The sequence below is a fragment of the Tachypleus tridentatus genome, chromosome 3, assembly GCF_004210375.1.
Source record: "Tachypleus tridentatus isolate NWPU-2018 chromosome 3, ASM421037v1, whole genome shotgun sequence".
In the NCBI taxonomy this organism is placed as follows: domain Eukaryota; kingdom Metazoa; phylum Arthropoda; class Merostomata; order Xiphosura; family Limulidae; genus Tachypleus; species Tachypleus tridentatus.
Window position 1 is genome coordinate 17,177,187 of NC_134827.1, and position 21,625 is coordinate 17,198,811.

Genomic DNA, 21,625 nt, shown 5'->3' on the forward strand with positions numbered 1-21,625 from the left:
AATCAGAGAGCAAAACAAGTCTTATGCAAAAAATAAATTTAAAACACATGCAAGCTCACTATCCACAAACAGTTGATAAACTACTTTAAAAATAACAGCAACAAAGAGTCAAGCACATACTTGTTTGTCTGCAAATCAAGGCCTTAAAGTTATTTGTGCTGTCCAAGTGATAAATCCATCCTATTCCTTCACAGAAATTCTTATTCATGGTAATTTAAGATAATTTTAAAAGCATGCAGATCAAAATTGATAACAGCTACACCTTAAAAAGTCCTGTTACTTAAAATCCTAGAGGTAATATAGATAGATGCACATACATGCTAGATTGAACAGTAGTTAAAAAATACGTTACAAATAAAAAGAAGTTAAAACTTGATAATTGTGTTAGAAAAATGGTAACGAAAGATTACAAATAGTTGAGTACATTAGAGTAAAACAATTTTGAATATGCAAATCATGAAATCCAATGTCAAACAATGTTAATACAAAGTTGCAGTTGAACGATGCATTGGAATTACATTTTAACATTATTTGGACTTTGTGGATAATATGAAATTACTAAAAAGTTGTTGATTTTGGAAAGGGTATTTAGCAATCCTTTTTGACAGAAAATCTTCATATAATGAATTCATACAAATGTGTTTGGATCAATATTTAAAACTTGAATGATGGGGATATCCTTTGTACTTAATGGAATTGGAAAAGAAGGGTAAATGACTAAACTTAGGACACATCGAGAGCATCCAGAAAGAAATTTGCAACACTTTCAGTCCAGCCATAATAAGCAAAGTGTGAGAACTCATGACAGAAAGTTCAGAAGCAAAAACTATCCATTTCATGTGCCCCAAGGTAGCAGTATACAAAATCTGTCAAAAAGGATCTCCATCTTGTAAAGTAAGAAGTCATGTGTAAAAAATTTGCTTCCAAGACATATCACTTCAACTATCACTTATTTCAAGCAGGTGGGGAATAAAACACATACATATTTCATACAAAAACATATAAATCCAATCATCAGATGTAGTGCCTCAAACTGTTGAAACATACGCTGGAAGATCACTGTTCTTCCACACAAGACAGATTATAGAAAGATGTAGGGAGAAGTGTTTGTGCTTTGAACATAACATTCTTATGATGGGGTCTTTTGGAATGAAAAACATGCTGCAAGGTTATTAACTGGGGCAGATGTCAGATAGAGCATGACCAAACATGGTGACATGGATTGTAATGGCATAGAGAAGCCACAAAATTGTTTTAATATTATGTACTCAACCTCTGTAAAAGAAGAAGAAAGAAGGGAAATGAATGATGTGTGATACCTGTTCACTAAAGGCTGACTTTGTGCGAGGACAACGAAGACTCTGTGCACGTCGAATCAATGCTGGATGAGAATGGTGTGGTGCAAATATCTGAAAACACGCAGAAATGTGCAAATGGGTGCAAAAGTGGGAAAAGTGCAAACAAAGTAGAATTAAATGCAATAAATTATACATTCAGTGCATTGGATCAGTGTTATTTTAAGGAGAGAGATATTTTCAAACAATGCAAATTCCTAGAGTTTTTGTACAATCATACACATAAAAGCTAAACAATGTCAATATATTAAAAAATTTAGATGCTTTTATCAAAAAAAAGGTAAACCAGTTTGCTAAAAGAATTATTTCACTTTTAAATAACTTGTTCTCAAATGTAATAATGTTATCATTTGACCAGATTGGGACTGTATTTAACATCAACTAATATTTCTAAATATTTTTATATTTTTATCTCTAAACTATCCACTTAACTGAAAAATATTATTTAATTTTTTTTCCATTTAAATTAATGAGCTTGATTTACAGAGGGCCTTCTATTAAGTTTTTTTATATTTTTCAAGCCTATACTTTTAACAAAGATTTTTAGATACCCAATTTTCAAAAATAGCTCACATAAGATTACTGAATATGTGGGAATCAAATTCATAAACTTTAAATTGTGGGAGAGAATTTATCAAATATCATAAGAATAAACATTTTACACTTGTAACTGTCTGCTCTTGTATACTCATTACAGTCTCATTATGTTATACATAACTGACGTTTTTCTTATGAAAAACTTCAATGAACTTCGATAGAATAACAACTGATAATTTATATTACAATTTTGATTTATATGATACACACCATTTATGTTCTTTAGAACAGCATTATTACTAAACCTAATCCAACTTTTCCAATAAAAAAATACAGATACAGCCTTACAATGTGCTAAATATTATTAACTAGTGTTACTTTTTTTTGTAAATAACATGCTAAATGGAAGAAATATTCAGAAATATATAACAAGCTGGAATCATTTCAAGAGTAGCATATTAAACAAAACATTCTAATTTTTAAACATAGGTTTAATTATCAAACTTCATAAGATTAATAAGTAATTTCATTAATGTACATAATTCTCAGACTCACCTTTGTTTTCCACACTTTCCACACACATGTAATTTGAAGCACAAAATCAATAATAAAGTAGGTTTATTTAAAAATGCTTTTATCAACTGAAAGCTATTATGTTTTGTTTACAGTAACTTAAAAATTTGTAAGTTAAAAGACTGGATAACATTAAAGAAAAAAATCATAAAGCAAAAAAAAAAAAAAACAATATTGAAAGATAATTTCAACATCTTGAATATGCCACAAACTTTATACTGGTGAAATAACTCAGCTTTTTTAAATTACAATTATACAAAATGGAATAATGAAGCATAACAACAATATACCTGTGTAACGTTTAAAAGACTTTTAACGTGAGTACTCTACTAAGTAACGTATCACTATTGTCACCATGTTTTGTTAGTTCTTTATATGCACATTTACCCAAGCCTTCTACAGGTACAAGACATTTAAAATGCAACAGGATCTAATGGAAAAATTCAAATCACAACAATGAAAAAAAACAAGAACGTGCCTTATGTCCCCATGGTGAGCAGAGTACAGACAGTGATGACCAGAAAACCCACTTGTAAAGAAAAATATATATGCAAAAACGGCTAGTGTGGTTTGAGAAAATGATTTTATGCAGAGGAGCAAACAATGTTTCAACCTTCTTCGGTAATTGTCAGGTTCCTAAACCCAACAAGGTCGAAAATAAAATAATGTTAAATTAAGATACATATCAAGCAGCATTATAATTATGGTTTGTTATGTCATGAGATAAAATAAACAGTAAAAATAAAAATGAAAAATAAATTAATAATAATAATAAAATGAGATTATTTTAATAAGATCATTAGAGTCAATACATGGTTTTCTTTAATGAAAGGTTACTAGCAAATATGAAGGGGAGATTCTATGAATTTGGTTAATGCCTGCAGAAGGGTCACAATCATGGACTGCTATTGGAATTACTCCCTTAATTTTTCTTTTTTGCTAGACAACTTGTGATTCAAATTATTTTGTAAGATCCTGTTGTTTATTAAATATCTCACACCAGTAGAAGGCTCAGGTAACTGAGCCAAAAGCTTGTGCACTAATAAAAAAAAAAAACTAAAGAAAAGCCTTGTGATAGTCTAAATAAATTATTCAATAGAAATATATATTTACACTAACTAGTTTTTACACTAAAATATAACACACAGAGCCAAAACAGAATATACAAAGCATACAAATATATCACATAAAAGATAAAATAGGTCTAGGAAAAAAATTTTTTTTTGAGACAGTTCAGAAGTTTAGAGGGGATGTTACCTTTGGCAATACCCGTCGAGGCTGACAAAACTGAGCATAGACTGGAGGAGGGGGAGGTAGAGGGCGTCTTGGCTGCAAATAAAGCAATAATGTTATTGGAGTTTGCAAAAAAAATGTTATAAGGGGCAAACCTATTTTTCATATGTCAATAAAGGTATACATATTTTCATAACATATCAGGTATAAAAGAATTACATTTTGTAAGAAAGTAGAGACAACTGTATAAATAAAATAGTAATTATTAGAACTAAGAACAAACTAAATATTAAATTATAAAGATAAGTTTAATCACAGCATTATTCTTACAGATATTAAATAACAGTAAAGGTGATTATAGAAGCCAGGAGTAACTAAAGCAGTCTTCAGGATAAAATAATTATTATAAACAAAAGCCACAAACTTTCATATATGAAATGTATCTTAGAATTTAAAAGTAGTCATTAATTACTTCATATACTTGAGGTTGTCCTATTAACTGATCATACACATACAATCTTACTGGGAGCATTTGTATCTGAGTAATGTTATAATTTTCCTACACTGAAAATGTATTTCCAATAGGTACTTACCACCTGTCACAAGATTAGCTATTCTCATTCAGTGCTGCCCTCTGTTTGCAAACTTCTTTACTCATACCACAAGCCTTGAATTTCCTTCCTGTTGAAATTGGAGAATTCCAACATGTCTCTCACATAAATTATCATGCTTCATATCTTAAACAACAGGAGCATAACATGCTCATCTGACACTTGTGGTTTTCTCTACACTCAACTATCAGACCTTCACTTCAAAATGTGGTAAAAGTGAGCAGTGGGAGGAAGGTCAAGTACCTATTGGAAATACAACTTCAGTGTATGAAAACTAACTTCCAATACAGTATTTACCTTCTCTCACAAGCAAAGCTAGAATTCCACATTTGACAAGGAAGAGAGAACAACAGAACCACCCCTGGAAGTGTCCTAAATATATCCCTGGAAATGAGAAAAATCAGATCCAAAGATATGATGAGGGAAACCACACCACTTCTGAACCAAGTATACTCTTCACCCATCCCTGAAATGTGTAGGAGATGAGTCGGTGAGAAGGATGAGCACATCCAAGTAGGAGCACAATACTGATCCCAACCATGAAGAGTATATACAACTCAATACCATATAGTATAAAAGTAGGTAAATTAATGGATTTACCCCTAATTTATCAGAATACCAAAAGTACATCACTTCTAAGCAAGGTATACTTTTTGCCTGTGTGTAAAAATCTGTAAAACACAAGGGTGGAAATTGTAAGGTGTAGAGTAGTTATAGCATGTCGGACTGTACTCAGCAAGTCCATTACATCCAAAACTTCCTCTACAAGGTACAAACATCCACATGAGGATTAGATGTGAATCATATTATCTTCACCTGCAACCCAAGAATAAGAATTAACATCCCAACATGGCATTGATTCAACTTGTGAAAAAACTTATGTTGATCAGTTCACTCAAATACAACACCTCAATGCTGAGGACAGAAATCCACACAAAAGTTGGATAAAGGCTCCCATTGAAAAGGGATGAACTGCATGTGTGATGGACAAACTCCAGGTGGTATGAAATGTGTGACAGGATGCAAAGTCAACCTTAAAGTGAAGGATAAGCTCACAGAACATGTAAATGAATAATAGGAGGCTCCATCAACCAGTACAGTGACAGCTCAACTCCAGTGAAGACTGTCACATTTACACCAGCAAAACATCATTGCCCTTCTTGACTGAATGGTTATAGCCAACTGTTTAATGTAACTCACTCAGGAGGAAGCCTCCAGGTCCACCATCTCAGTGACTTAGAACTGGTAAGTGGTAAAAACTATCATGCTCAACTTAAAAAAGCAGGAATAATGACAGAGAGTCTGGAGGGCTGTCATCACTGTAGACAGTAAAATGGATGATAGTGGTTCTCTATTTGGAAAATCGATAATACCAAGTTCTTCACTCAAGGGATAAGTAATTATACCTTTTTGCTTTAACCATGCTATAGATTGGAATCCATGTGACAAATTCAAAGCAAGGGCCCCTGCAAGAAAAGAAAACATTAATAAAGACTTACTCAATGTCATAGACACATCAAAGTCTGTAGTAAAGCTAGAGGCAGTAGACAAAACCCTGAGGATGGAGAAACTGTGATATGATGGAGGTAACAGGAGATAAAAGTCAGCAAGATGGCCAACATATCAGATTACAGAATCTCTTCCAAAGGTTGATGAAGATGAGAATCAAGGGAGAAGATGAGGTTGCAGATCTGATATGAGGTCACAAATAAGAACAGGTGATGGAAAGGGGTCGAGAGGATAAAAGCCAAATGGATGAAACAACACATCCAACTGGCAAATGGAAAAGGAAAAAGATCCTAAAAGGAAGAGAGTTGCCAAGAAATAAATAGCTGGAAAGAGGAACCCTTGAAGAAAGCTGTATGGGTAATACAACAGTAAAGTGCATGCACCTGGCATAGAAATCTATAAGGATCAAGATGGGGATAAAATGAGAACTAGTGGGAAAGGAAATTGGTAAAGAGGAGAAGTTTCCTTCATGAGCCACTAGGTTGTGTGAAGGAAAGAACACTCCATATAAAGTAGACATGCTGGCTGATACAGTGTGAGAGGGATGGTTACAGTGAATATGTTTGATTGATGCCATCTGCAGGCCGATAGGAAGAAGGATATTTGCTTTAAGGTATTAAAAAAAAAGAATATCAGTTAACGAGCACAAATGGAGGTAAAGTAATGGAATTGAGTACAAAATTAATGTCCCAATCAGGAAGTACTGGATCAAAAGGGTAAGAAGAGGGAAAGTGAAAACCCTGCAGTAATGAGAAAAAAAAAAGAGGTATAGAAAAGGGTTGCCAAACTCTCAGATATGGAGGAGACCAAAGATCCATTCTCATAGGCCATTAAAGAAACTTGGATACACAATCAACTGTTGAATGAAAAGCCAAAACCCCACAATCCAGGGTCTAGATGCAAAAAACGTTCCATATCCACTGATAAACAGCCATGGCTGAAAGGCAGAGGGAATGAGCTAAATGAAATTTCACCCAACCTGAGAAATCAGATCTCCTCAATATGGACCAGAAAAAGTCAGGCATGAAAATCGGGGACACAAAGTGTGAGAGGCAGAACCAGTGATTGTGGTTGATGAGGGAAGTCAGACAAGGGGAGAGGGAAGGGGAGAATAACCATAATTGGATTAAGCAAAGAAACCACAGTTGAGAGGGCCAGGAAGGAGAAATCAGAAGGACTATGCACAGCATGAAATGTACAAGAGAGACTACTCAATGAAGTAAATGGATAGGGAATATACATAAGGAACTTATTCAACCAATCCTGGGTGAAGATAGCTGTAGCCAAAACTCAAGGATGAGGAAAAAAAGACCAAAAGAAATGTCACTGGTGACTGAAGGAGGCTGTAAGTGTAAAAAGAAAGATCCAAGGTTAGAAATACAGTGATTAGTTGCACCCTTGGTAATAGATATGAGCCACCTCTGTTGAATTATCAGAGTGGATCATGACCAAACAATGCCTGGAGATAAGAAGAAATGATTCAAAGTCCCAATGAATCACAGAAGTTCAAAGGCATTCACAAGAAGAGAATGTTCCATAGCAAATGAACAACTCAAAGCCACATGATGATCTGATATAAATCTGGATGAGGAGGAGGAGGAGGAAGAGGGACATCTGCTGAAGTATGAGTCATGTCCAACCACCAAAAGAGATCATTCTAGTAAGGTAAGAAGGAATGGAAATGAGAGAATCCAAAGTTCCGATGGTTGTGGAGAGCTTGTTGAAGGAACTTCATATGAGCCTGATTAAGGGATATAACAAGGGACAACAAGGGACTTGTTGGTCAACCTCAACTGTCTCATCCTCTAAGCCAAACTGAAAAAGCCAGCCCTTATCAGTTATATATCTGCCAAGCTTTCCTTTAAATTAACTCAAATTTACTGCCTCAACATCTGAAAACAACCCATTTCATATGCCAATCACCATATTTGAAAAATGATATTGTTTTATAAATGTATCTCAGGATGGCTGGTATGGGTATTAATACTTTTACTAATAAAGCATGGAACAACATTTTGACTTTCTTAGGTCATCTTCAGGTAAACAAACCTGAGATACATTTTTATTTCAAGTGGGTTTCTCATCATCAAGAAAACTGTCTGAGCTGAAGATAGCTTCTACATTGCCTAAGCTCATATTTGTGCTCTCTAGTTCTATAATTCTTGCTGTCAACTATGAAAAATGTTGATGCATCAACATTATCAATTCGTTTTATAATCTTAAACACTTCAATTAGATCACCTGTCACTCTTCTTTTTTCAAGAGAAAACATTTTTAAGAATCTTAATCTCTCCTTATATCATAAACCCTTCATCCCAGGTACCATTCTGGTAAACTTCTTCTAAACTCTTCCTAATAATTCAATGTCTTTCCTGAGGTAAGGAGTTAAAGAAAACATTCTCCAAATGTATCTTAACCACTGACCTACACAATGAAAGTATAGCCTTTTTAGACATGTATTCAATGTTTCTGTAGATAACCTAAAATCTTATTTTCTCCACCACTGGAAACAGCACACTACTTGGATGGCTTCAGAGACCGATCATCCACTGCACCAAGATCCTTTTATTTCCAAATTATAATTCAAATTAGGATAACCTATATGAAATATCTTGCATTTATCATAATTACAACCCATCTGCCATTTATATGCCCAATTCGCTAAACAATCTAAATCCTTTTGTACAGCAGCAGCATTATCTTCACAGCCAGAAGCACACAAGACCTTGATATCATCAGAACATTTAAGTAATTTATTGACTATTACTTAATCTATGTCATTAATATGAATCAAAAAGAGCAATGGTTCTAAGAATGAACTCTGAGGTACACCACTTGCAACAATAATCCAGTTTAACTTCACTCCATTTATAACAACCCTCTGTTTTCTTCTATCTAATCAGTTAACTTATCCCCCACACCTAAAAGATTTGTAAGTCAATATTTTCTCTTAGTAAAACTATGTCTACTATCTGATAAAATTCTAAACTTTGTTAAGTGACTTTGCAAAGTACCTTTTATCAGACTTTTTATCATAGAATGTTGGGCTGAATGACATGGGTGTAAAAAAACAATACCCAAATGAATATGTTACTGAGTAGGACAAAGAAAGGACATCACCAATTTGATTAACCAGCCCACTCAAGTAGCTTTGAGGAGGTGACAAGTATGACAGACCAACTCCTGTTCAGAATGAGTGAGAAGAAGCCAACTGTTCATGCAGAAGAGAAAGTGCAAATGCAGGGCATGAAGAAGCAGGTTGAATGTTCACACCAACCAGTAAAAGATATAATATGCCAAAGTTCCCTCAATGAGAATATGCAAATAAATATAGGGGATGCCCATCTTGCTCATTCAAAGACATGTAGAAAAGGTCTACTGAAGAGTTATGTAGAATTCCATGGTGAACTGTGGGGCATGAATGTAATGAATGAGATGGACAGGCCAAGAACCAGCCTCCAGTTCCTGGTCTTTTTCAGGAAACCTAAAACAATGGGAGTAAACTCTCTCGAATCACATGGGGAAAGTTTGATAGTCTGTTGTATGAGGAAGATTTTCATGATATCAAAAAGACATTGGCACAGCCAGGGATCTTGAGGAAGGAAACAGACATGCTGAATAAGGAAGGAGGAGTAAGAATGGGATGATGAAACCATCTGACAATAGTTTGTGAACACAAACAATGAATACAAAAGGGCTCGAACAATGAAAGAAGGCCATCAAGATTCCAATAAACCCAAACCCATCACCAATAAATTTGCTGGCATACCAGCTGGCAAGATGACAAACTGTGGCACTATGGGAAGAAGGAACAGGCAAGAGCAGAGAGGTAGAGGTTCAGGAGACAGGAACCAGTGCTACACTCAGCTCCAACCAATGAGTCACCAAGAGAGAAAGGGTGGATTGTTGTTGGATGGAAGCAATTATCAATTCCAAATACTCCAAAATCATGTCAAACACATAACATTGCAAAAAATGTAGTCATATGAAGGTTCTGTAGGTAAGGAGCCAGGAGAAAGTGTATGTGAAAATAAGACATCACCACACAAAAGGTTCTAACAACAAATAAATCATGTTAGCAGGAACAGAGTTGAAGATGATAGGTGGGCCAACTTGGAAGTGAAGAGGGAGAGGATTCCTCAAAAAATCTGCCAGGGATCCTGTAAAAAGCCTCTGACAGTAGATGAATCAAGGAGAAATACCACAACAAAATCGACATGGTAAAATGAAGATGGTTTATAGGAAACCTGGGAGTTGCCCCCCAAAAAGGAAAACTGAACTCAATAATAGGCAATCCTGATAGAGACAGTTCACCCATGGATGAAAGAGAGCAAACTAATCTAAAGCTTGTGGAAGACTAAGTATTGGGTTGAGGAATAATTCGTGAGCATTTTTTCAAGTTAAAAAAATATATTCATAAATGAAATGCTTTCGCAAAATATTTCATGTCATTTGATAAATAATTTTTTGCTCTAATAGATGGTGTGTTTGATTTTCATATGTCTTTAATTTTTGCTTTCATTTTCAGCTCATTAAATGGAATGTCAAGTGGACAAAATCGAGCATTTTCCACACCATCTGCTTTTCGCATTTAATATCTTGCAATTTCGTTTGAAACAATGCATACTATATACCTAGGTATTACATGAAATAAAGTATCATAATAAATGTTTTGGGTGTAATGTGTTCATGCATTGAAGTATTGTATAGTCTTGCATGTAATGCTTGAATGAAATTATTTAAAAACGCTCACGAATTATTCCTCAACCTAATATATTGATCCTGTTGCCCAATAGGGAGGCAGAAACATTTAAAAGGGAAGAACTTGGGTCATAAATTTTAGAAGCAAAAGACAAAACATTACATATCTGAGAAATACAATCCAAAAAAAGAGAACAATTTTAAGGCAGTGTATGGGAAGGCATAATGAACTCCAGAGGGTAGGGGAACAAAATACTGAAATTCTCATCAGCATGGCCAGGATTGAAAGGCACAGGAGGAAGATAAAGGCTCTTCATATAGTGCTCAATATACTCACAAATAAATGCTGATAAAACCCCTAACAGATAGCCTGTACCTGTGGCCTTAAATATGTTTTCAGATGAATTAGATGGACTCGAAGTGGTAACTTCGGAATGCATGCTCAAAATCACACAAATAAGCAAACAATTTTGTGACAAAATACAGGCACATAAATGCTTTCAAAATGAAAGTGAAAATGAATGAAAATAAAGTGCAACTTAAACTAAAGTAGGCCACTTTGAGTTAGAAGTGGAACAAAAGAAAGACATCTGAACTCAAGTAATGGAAATGAATACACATGCATAATGCGAGCAAGTCATGCTCCTATTGGTTAAGAGGTGACCCATGATAATTTGCATAAAAGACATGTTGCAATCTTCCAAATCCAATAAGGAGGGAGTGGAAGGCTTGTGGGCAGCACTGAAGAACTGCTAACCTTGTGAGAGTAGGTAAGTACCTATCTGAACTAAATGTCAAGCTGAAATTGCCAATTATGGCATCTTAAAGTCCATGATTCAATTCTACTTCAAAGGTTTTTAGATTTTTCTGAAAATCTTATTCAAAATGAAGTAAAATACAAACATCATTTCAACAAAAGTGTTAATATCCATACCAACCATTCTGAGATACATTTTTATTTCAAGTGGGTTTCTCATCATCAAGAATTCTCTATGATGCTTGCTATTGGATTGTTTCTAATCAATAGAAAATTATTCCAATTAATTGAATGGGACAAGGCTAGTAGCCATTGGGATTGTCAGTTTTGATGGTTTAGGTTTCTTATTGCTTTTATGCCAGCATTGAAACTCTGCTTGACTAGGTATGTGAATTATTTAAAACACCTCTATCTTAGTTAGAATTATATTAGTTTTATGGCATTGCATTTTACTTTGAAGGCTGTATTTCATATTCTATATTGCATACTTAAAATTTTAAAAAAATTCTTATATCACACTATCATTACAAAAATTAGGATTAGTCTGATGTGGACTATTGAGCAATTACACAAGCTCTTGAAAGTCAAGATTTCAGACATCAGTACTATATTTCTTGTTTCTAATGAATATTTTTTATTTCCTACCACAAAAGTGACTAAAATGTAAACACTAGAAACTTATTAATTTAGATAAGAAAACTTAGATAAAAAAAGTACTCATGCACCACACACTCAGCAAAATAGTGGTTGTATAATGCAACGAAAGTGTGCTAGTAACTTGATTCTTTGTTTACACAAAGCTGTTCCATGTAACAAATAGCTACTGCTTACTCAAGAGGGTCTAAAATCAAACTTTAATGGAATGAGAGTAAATGAAAATTATTAGTTTTGGCTGCAAAAATGAGCAGTGTGTAGTAATCTGTTATAATGTTAAGTCATTCTAAAAAGATAAAAAAAAAAAGGTAGGGAGTAGTTTGGGTTTACTTCATACTTGTTTGTGATATGGTTGTTAAAACTGACTGAGGCCAATAGAATTAGTGTTAGGGTTAGTACACTAATAAATAAAATATAGAGTTTCAATGAAAAGCATTTAGTATTAATTTAAGAACTTTAAGAGGTTATGCCACTGAAATCCGAAAATTGTAAAATGAAGAAAAGTACTTTTATTCTGAACATGAAATTGATTTTGCAACCAAATTAATCCAGTAAAAGCTTTGTAAACTCACATTCTTTCCTAAAATTCTTTATTAAAAATCTGAATGGTTTACAAAAGTACTGTAATATATACTAAAAGCTTGCCAAATGTTGTGAATGCCCACTTAATACAATAGAAGCTATAGAATGTATAGTTATATGGCAGTTGCAACGTCGGTCAAGGATATACAACACAACTAGGATCAGACTGGACTTGCCAGGATTTTAAAAACTTATACACAACAGGTTTATTACAAATACTGTTAAGTGCACTTACAACACAGAGATTAATCAATCAACTTACATTTAAAACTGCCAATCAATACACATAAAATCTAAGCGACAAAAACTTGAAAATCAAATATTTTTTTCAGAAATATATTTCCATAAAATTTTAAATTCTTGAAATAACTGATTACCATGCAGAAAAACCTTTCTGACTTTCCATTTGCAATTTAAATATTATAAGCAGTTAACGTCACAGAGAATATGTGGAATTGATTGTAAGTTCTATACTCGATAAATCTGCAACATGAAGACTACAAGCTAATAATTCCTTCAATAGTCAAACGGTTAGTGATATTGCTTATCAAATGACCACAATTAACTATTATAATAGTTGATAATCTGAAATAATTTCAAACTGAAGTCTACTTTAATAGTTTCCTCTGCTAAAAATGAAAACATGCTCATTTTATGCATGCATTAAGATATTTGAATAAACTATACCGGTTGTCGAGCCAATGCTGCTCTTATTTCTTTTTCATAAAGCTCTTCCATTTCATCCTTCACGTAATGACCACGCCTCTTCTGATGTTCAGCATGAAGCTGCTGTAATCGTTCTTGTCTTTCCTGATATTGTTCACTAACAAGAGTTGATCTCGTTGAAAAAGGGCTAGTGGAAGGGAAACGAGCCGATCCATATATTGCATGGCTTTTTCTGTCTCTATCAACAAGTTCTTTGTACTGCTTCAGTGCTCTGCAGGGCATATTTGAAACATGCATGGTTACTTCTTCAGAAGGTTACAATTGTACAGTTCTTTCTATGAAGACCAACACAAAAATAAATTATCATATGCATGATTTTTTAGTTACCCTTTTCTCACAATAGTGAACCAGTACTTCAATGGGGATTAAAGAATCTTTAACAATAACATTGCTCTTTCATCCTTCTGGAATTATTCAGCAGACACACTGTTTAAAATACTAATAATAAATAGAAGACCAGTATTTTATTCATCACTTGTAACCAAGTTATACGGGGATTAGTTTACCTAAGTGTTTGAGCTTCTCTGTTGTTATACAACAAGTAAATATTTACTAAAATTAAAAGTTATTTGTATAGTCCTATAAAACCAAAGTCTCCTAATACATAAAATGGTATTTTGCACTATGATAAGAATGAACTTGAAGAATAATATGAGGTTGTGAGAACATGTTACTTACTTCTCTTGCTGCTCCTGGGCAACTTTCCTCGTTCTTTCTTCTACCTCCAACTCGTGATCTTGAGCCAACTTTGTGCTCCCTTGTGGCTTTTTGTTCTTACCAACTCTGAAAAAGCAATTTGAAAAATAAATGTAATTATCGGTATAGACTTACGTGGTTTTTTTCATGCTTTCTGTAACAAATATTTTAAGCTACAGAGCTTTTAAAAACTAAAAATGGAATAAAAAATAAAAAAATTGTAAAAAGCTGCTTGTAACTGTTATGTTTCTGTATTATTTTACTTATGGTATACTTTGTTTTTCATCTGTTCATACAAGGTTTTACATAAAAAAAAAGCAATTATTTAAAATATGGAACAAATGAAAGCAGACTGTTTTAAAACTTACTGATCAAAAAGTTTCATTTTATATACTTAATTAGCTCTAACTAGTTTTACTTTTTACAATAATTTATCTTTATGTATTAAAGCAGTTATTTAGCCATGTCAATTACACACAACACTGCTAAAAAAAAAAAGAAGAACATTAGCTGGTTGAAACACAACTTGAACTTGTATCCTAGGCCTACCTTGATATAGGCAGTACTTTTCTAAGTATATTTTTAGTCGAGTCCAATGTTTCTCTAATATGAATTGTCTGCCTTCAATAACCAGTTCTCATACTTATATGTTGAGCAATAACAAATTTTGTTAATACACACAAGTTAAAAAAAGTTCTTTATCATCTAATTTGCCATTGCAGAACTCCCAACTTGTGTAGTCACTAACCCTAAATATCCTTACCTTCTCTTCTCATCTAAGAAAATTCCTGTAACTTTAAAACATTAAATAGCACAAAAACACCATCATTAACAAAAATATAACCAAAGTAATATATATAGATATATATACACACACTTTATATATATACCCAAGATTTATCATTTGTTCCTAAGTTTTGCAAACATCATAGTATAACTTCCATTACTCACTTTTTCAAAAATCATACATTACAGCTTTAGTAAACTCACCCAAGAGTTATATAATTTACACTGACGTAGAATTGTAGAGAGACAAAAATGTATTCTATCTGTTCATGTTTAGCCATTAGTTCTATTTTGTTTGTAGGCTAAGTTTTACTAGCTACTGTTCAACTTTCTTACTGTGGTATCAAAACAGCCTCACAACACAACTTTTTAGAAAAGTCATTAAAGTAAATTTAAGTCAATGTGAGAAACAAAACCTAAGATAAGTCTATTTGCATGGAGTGACATGGTCTGAGTAAACATAAAGGTATATTTTAAGATGGGCAAACAAATTTGTATACACTTTATTTACAGGTGATACTCATTGGAAATGCAGAGAGATCAAAGTTCAAACAATATTTGTACTGAATATAGAAACTTTGATATGCAAGCATGCTCTCAACTCTGAAGAGCTGGGTTGCAGGTTATAATAGGTTTAATTAAAGTTAGTATACATAAGATGACACCTTTGGATAATGTTACTATATTTTTACATGTGATTACACAATACTTACTTGAACACAGAACCTAATCCTTTCCATAAACCTTTTTTCTTGCTGCGTTTTGAGGATTTACGGTGAGGACTAAGAACTTCTTCAAGGATGTGGTCGTTGCTGCCAGATGACCGATTCAACACAGATACCAGTGGAGCACAGCCATGACTTTCAACACTGATTAAACTTCCACTTTCACTTTCTTCATCCTCTGTAAGTAAAGAGGAAGAAGAAAATAAGGATATATAGAAAGATATACCATGCTTCTTAAAATATACCACTCATTTTTAAACATGTACCTAATAATGTATACAAAACACTTAGCCTAGTTGCTTTGTACCATAAAACACCAATACAAAACACTTAAACATTACTGTTCACCACTACTAACAACTATTGCACTGTTATTAAGTACATATGTTTACAGGTTAACTCAAAATATAAAATAAACCATTTCACAAGATATATGGGTGTTGATAGGGTTAAAAATAAGTCCCGCAATAAATCTCTTATTTTTACACTATTAATGGTACTCTTTAGTCCAGCAATTTATAATTATGCACTTTTAAATAGGTTATTAAAAATAACAACTATAATACATATTGACTTATCATGAACTTTGCTAGCACAATTGACTAAACTACAGAAGAACCTTTCTTGCAAAATATTCTATGAAAAAATAACCCTAACTTTACAATTAATTTAAACTGATTGTGGTGTAAAATGTCTTCAACAAACAGTGCTGTTGGACATTCACTATATACTTTTATTATTTTGCAAGCTCTTTTACCCTTTAAGCAAAGTTCTTGACATAAACATTGGACAGAACTGGTCAACTTTGGTTATGGAGTTCAAAAAAAAAGGAGTGAGCTATGTTTAAGATTCAATTAAGATATGTGTATCTGTTTCAAGGGTTCCTTCAAAAGACTGATCAGCTGTTAAAGAAAAATGTTCATTTCTGGTTGCTCTACTGTTAGTGTTATTATTAGATAAGGTGTAGGTATACTTACGAGTATCCATTTCAAGGGTTCCTTCAAAAGAACGGTCAGCTGTTGAAGGAGAATGTTCATTTTTGGTTCCTCTACCGTTAGTGTTATTATTAGACGAGATGTAGGTTTCTTCTCTTTTCAGCTCCTGCATGACTGTCTGAAGACTTTCTAAACTGCTAGATTTTCTCATACCAAGGAATGGCCCAACCTGAAGTGGCACTTTCTTAATAATCATGTGTCTTTGTGATGACAGGGCTTAAAGAAATAATTTAATTTCAAGTTAATATAATTCACATTTGATCTAAATAGTGAGCTCACCCACCTTCAAAAAGCAATTTATGAAAGAAAAAAGACAAACTTCATTCACTTTTCCCACTTCTTTTCCAGTACATTTGTTAGAAGCAGAAGAAAAGTGGTTACATATTTTTAGTGAAGCTGTTATATTTACATTAGTCAGTTAACCATATAATAGAGATGTAACCACTTCAAGGAACATTATTTTTCCCAAATATCTTTTGTAGAGTGCATGATTCACTGTATGAGAATTCAAAAACTTCTACAATACTTTCAAACTGAAATAAATAGCATAGGAAACTATTAGAGATACTTGCATTTAATAGCTCTATTTACCAGTGTTATTATTCAAGTGTCTAGATTTTTTTAGAGTCAAAAACCACATGAACTATAAAATACAGTAATTTTGTTAGACTTTTTAAAAGTTTACACTCTGGGTTCTGGAAGCAAAGATTATATAGCAGAGATAATAACTAAAATTCAAGAATAATAATTTTTGAAAAACTTTCAGATATGTCAGAAAACTAATTAACATAAGATTGTTGCATACACATACAAACTTTTATTTCTGTCACACTAGCGATCACACACACACACATACACACATGCATTCTGTTACTTAAAAAAAGATCATTCTTCATATATTTTCAAATATAATCAGCTGCTGTTCTCACCATCAGGCTGTTCTCTGTACTGTGAATACTGAGACGATGCACTGTCCTCCCATTTCTGTAGATTAAATTGCTGGTCTTCTGTCTGCTGTTGTTTCTCTAACTTTTCTTGCTGATTCTTAAAAGCCTGTTTTTGCTTCTCTTTTTCTTCCTTAGTTCGTTTGTTTCGTTGCAAAGTGTCTGTGTTGTGAGTATCCAATTGTGTGTTCCGCTTTTCAGAGACACTCTGTCGACCAAAACCGTCTCGGGAGAGGCTAAAAGAGTCTTCTTCATCAGGAGGAATGCTATAAAAAACCAACAACAAAGATATTCAAGCTATTTTCATTTAATCGATGTAAAATGAAAAATATTGCACAACAAAAACTTTATTAATAGTAACAGCATTTTAATATTATATTTTTTTCTGTTTTATACAGCACTTTGTACACCAAACAACTCAAAGATAGATAATTGAAAATGTCCTTCATAAATTAACAATGGAAAAATCCTGAAAATGCTATACAAAATAAATAACACAAGTTACTGATAATCCATGTTTAGGTAATAACCATATTTTACCACATAACAATAATTGTTTAAAGCAGACATGCAATAGATCCTTTGAAATAAGAATGGAATTTCAAATTTGTGGAGAACTTACTGATTAGTTTTGTTGTTAATTTCTGAAGTTTTTGTTTCCTCAGAATTTTCCTTTAGAGTATCTTTCTTTGAATCAGATGTTGAAAGAAAATTCTCAGGAGTACCTGGCCGACTTTTGGATCTCATTTGTTGGTTAGGTTTGGGATATTCGTCTTCAATCATTACACTACTACTGGAAGGCATGTTAACTGTCGGAGACAGTACATAGTCATTGTAAATGTGACCAGCTGGCTTAGTATGACCATAGATAGCCTGATAAAGTTGATTCCCACCCCAGCTTTCATGACTTGCACGTAGGTATGATTCATTACGAAGAACACTCCCCCTATTTGTTTGAGTGTGGGGCCCTTGTCCCGTTAATCTTGCAATTACAGGATTTTTACCAGCAAGAAGAGGGTCAAAAATTATATTCTTTTTATCAATAATTTTATTTTCTCTTTGATTCATGTTTTCATCAAAATCTGAACTTGATTTAGGAATAGGAATGGCTCTAAAGTTCTTTGATTGCCCTTCCTCCTTATTTTTCACCATGTTTACACCACTCGCTTTGGTATCTTTTTTGATAGAAATGTTTTGTCCTTCTGGTGACTTACATCTAGAATCACTTTCAGAGCTGAATACTGAATCATTTAGATGATTAGAACCAGTTGAAATTTGACTTTCATCACCTGTTTCACCAATACTGGGAGATGAAATTCTGCGAGCAATTTTTAGAGAGATAGTATCTGGTACAGTACTTTGACCTTCACCTCCGATCATTGCCCTTCTCAATGTCCTCATGGCCTCTGTGTTTGTCATGTTAAGCAAGGAAATTCCATTAATACTTAGTAGCTGATCATTTGCCATAAGTCGCCCATCCTATAATAAATAAACATATTCATAAAAAAATAAAGTTGGACTTACTAAAAATAATATTGTTAAAAACTGAATGATCAAAGTTTAAATACCCATACATCTTTATCTAATACTATGTTCAGCATCTTCAGAAAAAAGCTAAATCTACATATGGTAAATAAATACAGTTAGGCCAAAAGAGTGACAAGTTAAAACAGTATTTTTTTTGTACGTTATGCCCATAATAAGGCCAGAATTTAAGAAATAAAGTAGTACTTCTCATTGAATAAATATTTTTCAGAAAATTTTTTATTTTAATTGATAAGAAGGAAGAGAAGTTCATACTACTTACGCATCTCAGAACAGTTGGTATGGGAATTAGCACTTTTATTGGTAAGGAGAGAACAACATTTCAACCTTATTAGGTCATCTTCAGATTATAAGAGAGAGTTTGCAAGTGACCATTGCTGCAAACGTGTCTTAGGGATGAGAGTATAAAAGGGTACCTGCTTGTAGGGGGCATTGCAGGTGGATGTTAGGTTATTAATTAGTATAGGTATAAAGATGTTCCTTAAAATTGGTTTAATTTTGGTTTTGTTTTGCTGTATAAGTAGGGTTTCTTTGATTTTGCATTTGTTTATATTTATTTTCCAACATAGTATCTCGGTGTATTCTATGGTTATGTTGTGTTTATTTGATTTGCAGTGTTCGAAAACGTGTGAAGGTATTTTTTGTGTTCTTTGAATCTAGTTTTTATTTTACTGCTTCTTTCTCAAATATAGAAGTTGTGGCAGTTGTTGCATTGTATTTTATAAATCATGTTGGTGTTGTGTTTGTCAGTGTAGTTTTTACACAGTTTTGTACTTGGTTTTTGAATAAATTTGTGTTCACTGGAATGTTGTGTTTTAAGTTTTTCCAAATGTTGGTTATTTTTTTGCTGATGTCGGGAACATACGGTATGTAGCAGTATAAGGTTTTTGTAGTTTGTTGTATCTTGGGATTTATTGTTGTTGGGCTAGGTGTGTGCATATAATATTTTCCACAAATGTTTGAGAAACTTTGTTGATGTTGATGAAGTGTTGTTTTATTTTGTTGATTTACTCAGATTAGCATTGTTTTGTGGCTGTGTTTATTTGGTTTCTTAATATGTTGAGTTTTTGGTTTGTTTCATGTGCTGAGTCCCAGGGAATGTATAATCTAGTGCAGTGATTTTTCTGTGGATTTCTGTTTTGAATTGTGAATCAGTTCAAGTGATCTTGAGGTTAAGAAATTCTTTTTGGTTAGTTTTTCCTGTTCACAGGTGAACTTAATGTTGGGGTGTATTGAGTTAACATGATTGAAAAAACTAAATGTGTGTTCTGAGATGTGAATCCTTAGTTTTTTCAATCACGTTAACTCAATACACCCGAACATAAGTTATAAAATACAATGCAACAACTGCAACAACTTCTATATTGGAAAAGCAAGTAGAAAAATGGAAACTAGATTCAAAGAACATAAAAAAACACCTTCACACATTTTTGAACACTTCAAATCTAATAAACAAAACATAACCATAGAAAACACCCAGGTATTATGTAGAGAAACAAATATAAAGAAATGCAAATCAAAGAAGCCCTACTTATACAGTAACTAAAACCAAAATTAAACCAATATAAAGGAGTACCTTTATACCTACACTAATTAATAACCTAACATCCAACTGCAACGCCCCAACAATCCCAATACCCATTTACGATCTCATTCCTAAGACGTGTTTTTGGCTATGGTCACTTGCAAATCTGATCTTTCTTAACCTGAAGATGACCTAGAAAGATCAAAATATTGTTCTCTCCTTATCACACTACTTAATTTTATGAAACTCAACAAATGTACAATATGAAATGAAACTGATGGGCTAGAAGAGTTAACCTAAGCTACATGTCTTGACATTGTACAGAGTGACATTCAACATGGTATTATGCTCGTTGGTTTATAGAACAAAGTCATACTGGGCTATCTGCAGGAAACTAAACTGAAGATTTTAATGTTGTAAGTCCGTAAAATGACTGCTACCCCACCAAGCAACATAGTATTCTGTATTTGATGTCAGAGTTACTATCATTTCATGTTATCCTACATTACTAATGCTGCAACAGTTTATGTTAGAATAAATAAAATACCAGATGCAACATATAGAAATACTAAAAAAACTTTAGATACAAATTTAAAAGGTTATAGTGATTATGCACATACAATTTGTAAAATATGTAATGGAATGAAATAATTTTATTCTTCACATACGTGCACATTACTTTAACCTGTTCAGTGCCATAGACAAGATAACTCGTCCAAGCCGATCAGTAACACAGTGCCACGGACTGTTCTTGATAATACATAACTTCAGCTAGATGTCAGCACATGCATTTGACCTACTTACAAATTGTTTCACTTGCGATCCAAAATGGCGTCACAAAAAAGTTACAAAAGGAAGAAGCATTAGAGTTGTATTGTAGCAACTGAAATACTTAGCTGTCAACAGGTTAAACTCCAGCTTATATTAGTCTGTGCTTCAGATTGACTATGGCATTTCACATACATATCTTTAGTACACAACCTTTGATAACACAAATTTTTTTTCTGTAAAAGACACGTACAATTTACACATGCACTGTGTTAAATAGGTAAAACTGATAACAAACGTTCATTCTAATTTATGAACAATGAAAGTCTAAATCTGATGTAGGTCTGTCCTGGATTAAGAATGTTCATGTCACCATTCACTGACTTCTGTTTACATCATTCAA

The 21,625-nt window shown here is 33.2% G+C and overlaps 1 protein-coding gene across 2 annotated transcripts in view; it reads right to left on the bottom strand.

Moving 5' to 3' along the window:
- Positions 1-21,625, bottom strand: part of LOC143246445 (partitioning defective 3 homolog) — a 95,281-nt gene that overhangs the window by 7,791 nt on the left and 65,865 nt on the right. Inside the window, exons 13-20 of one of the 2 annotated variants that reach the window (XM_076493174.1) lie at positions 18,007-18,863; positions 17,370-17,650; positions 16,423-16,656; positions 15,434-15,623; positions 13,917-14,021; positions 13,200-13,449; positions 3,723-3,794; positions 1,320-1,409 (exon numbers count right to left, since the gene is read on the bottom strand). In XM_076493174.1, the coding sequence (XP_076349289.1) occupies positions 1,320-1,409; positions 3,723-3,794; positions 13,200-13,449; positions 13,917-14,021; positions 15,434-15,623; positions 16,423-16,656; positions 17,370-17,650; positions 18,007-18,863 (2,079 nt within the window). The remainder of the gene's footprint in view (positions 1-1,319; positions 1,410-3,722; positions 3,795-13,199; positions 13,450-13,916; positions 14,022-15,433; positions 15,624-16,422; positions 16,657-17,369; positions 17,651-18,006; positions 18,864-21,625) is intronic. The other variant, XM_076493175.1, reaches the window with a different exon arrangement.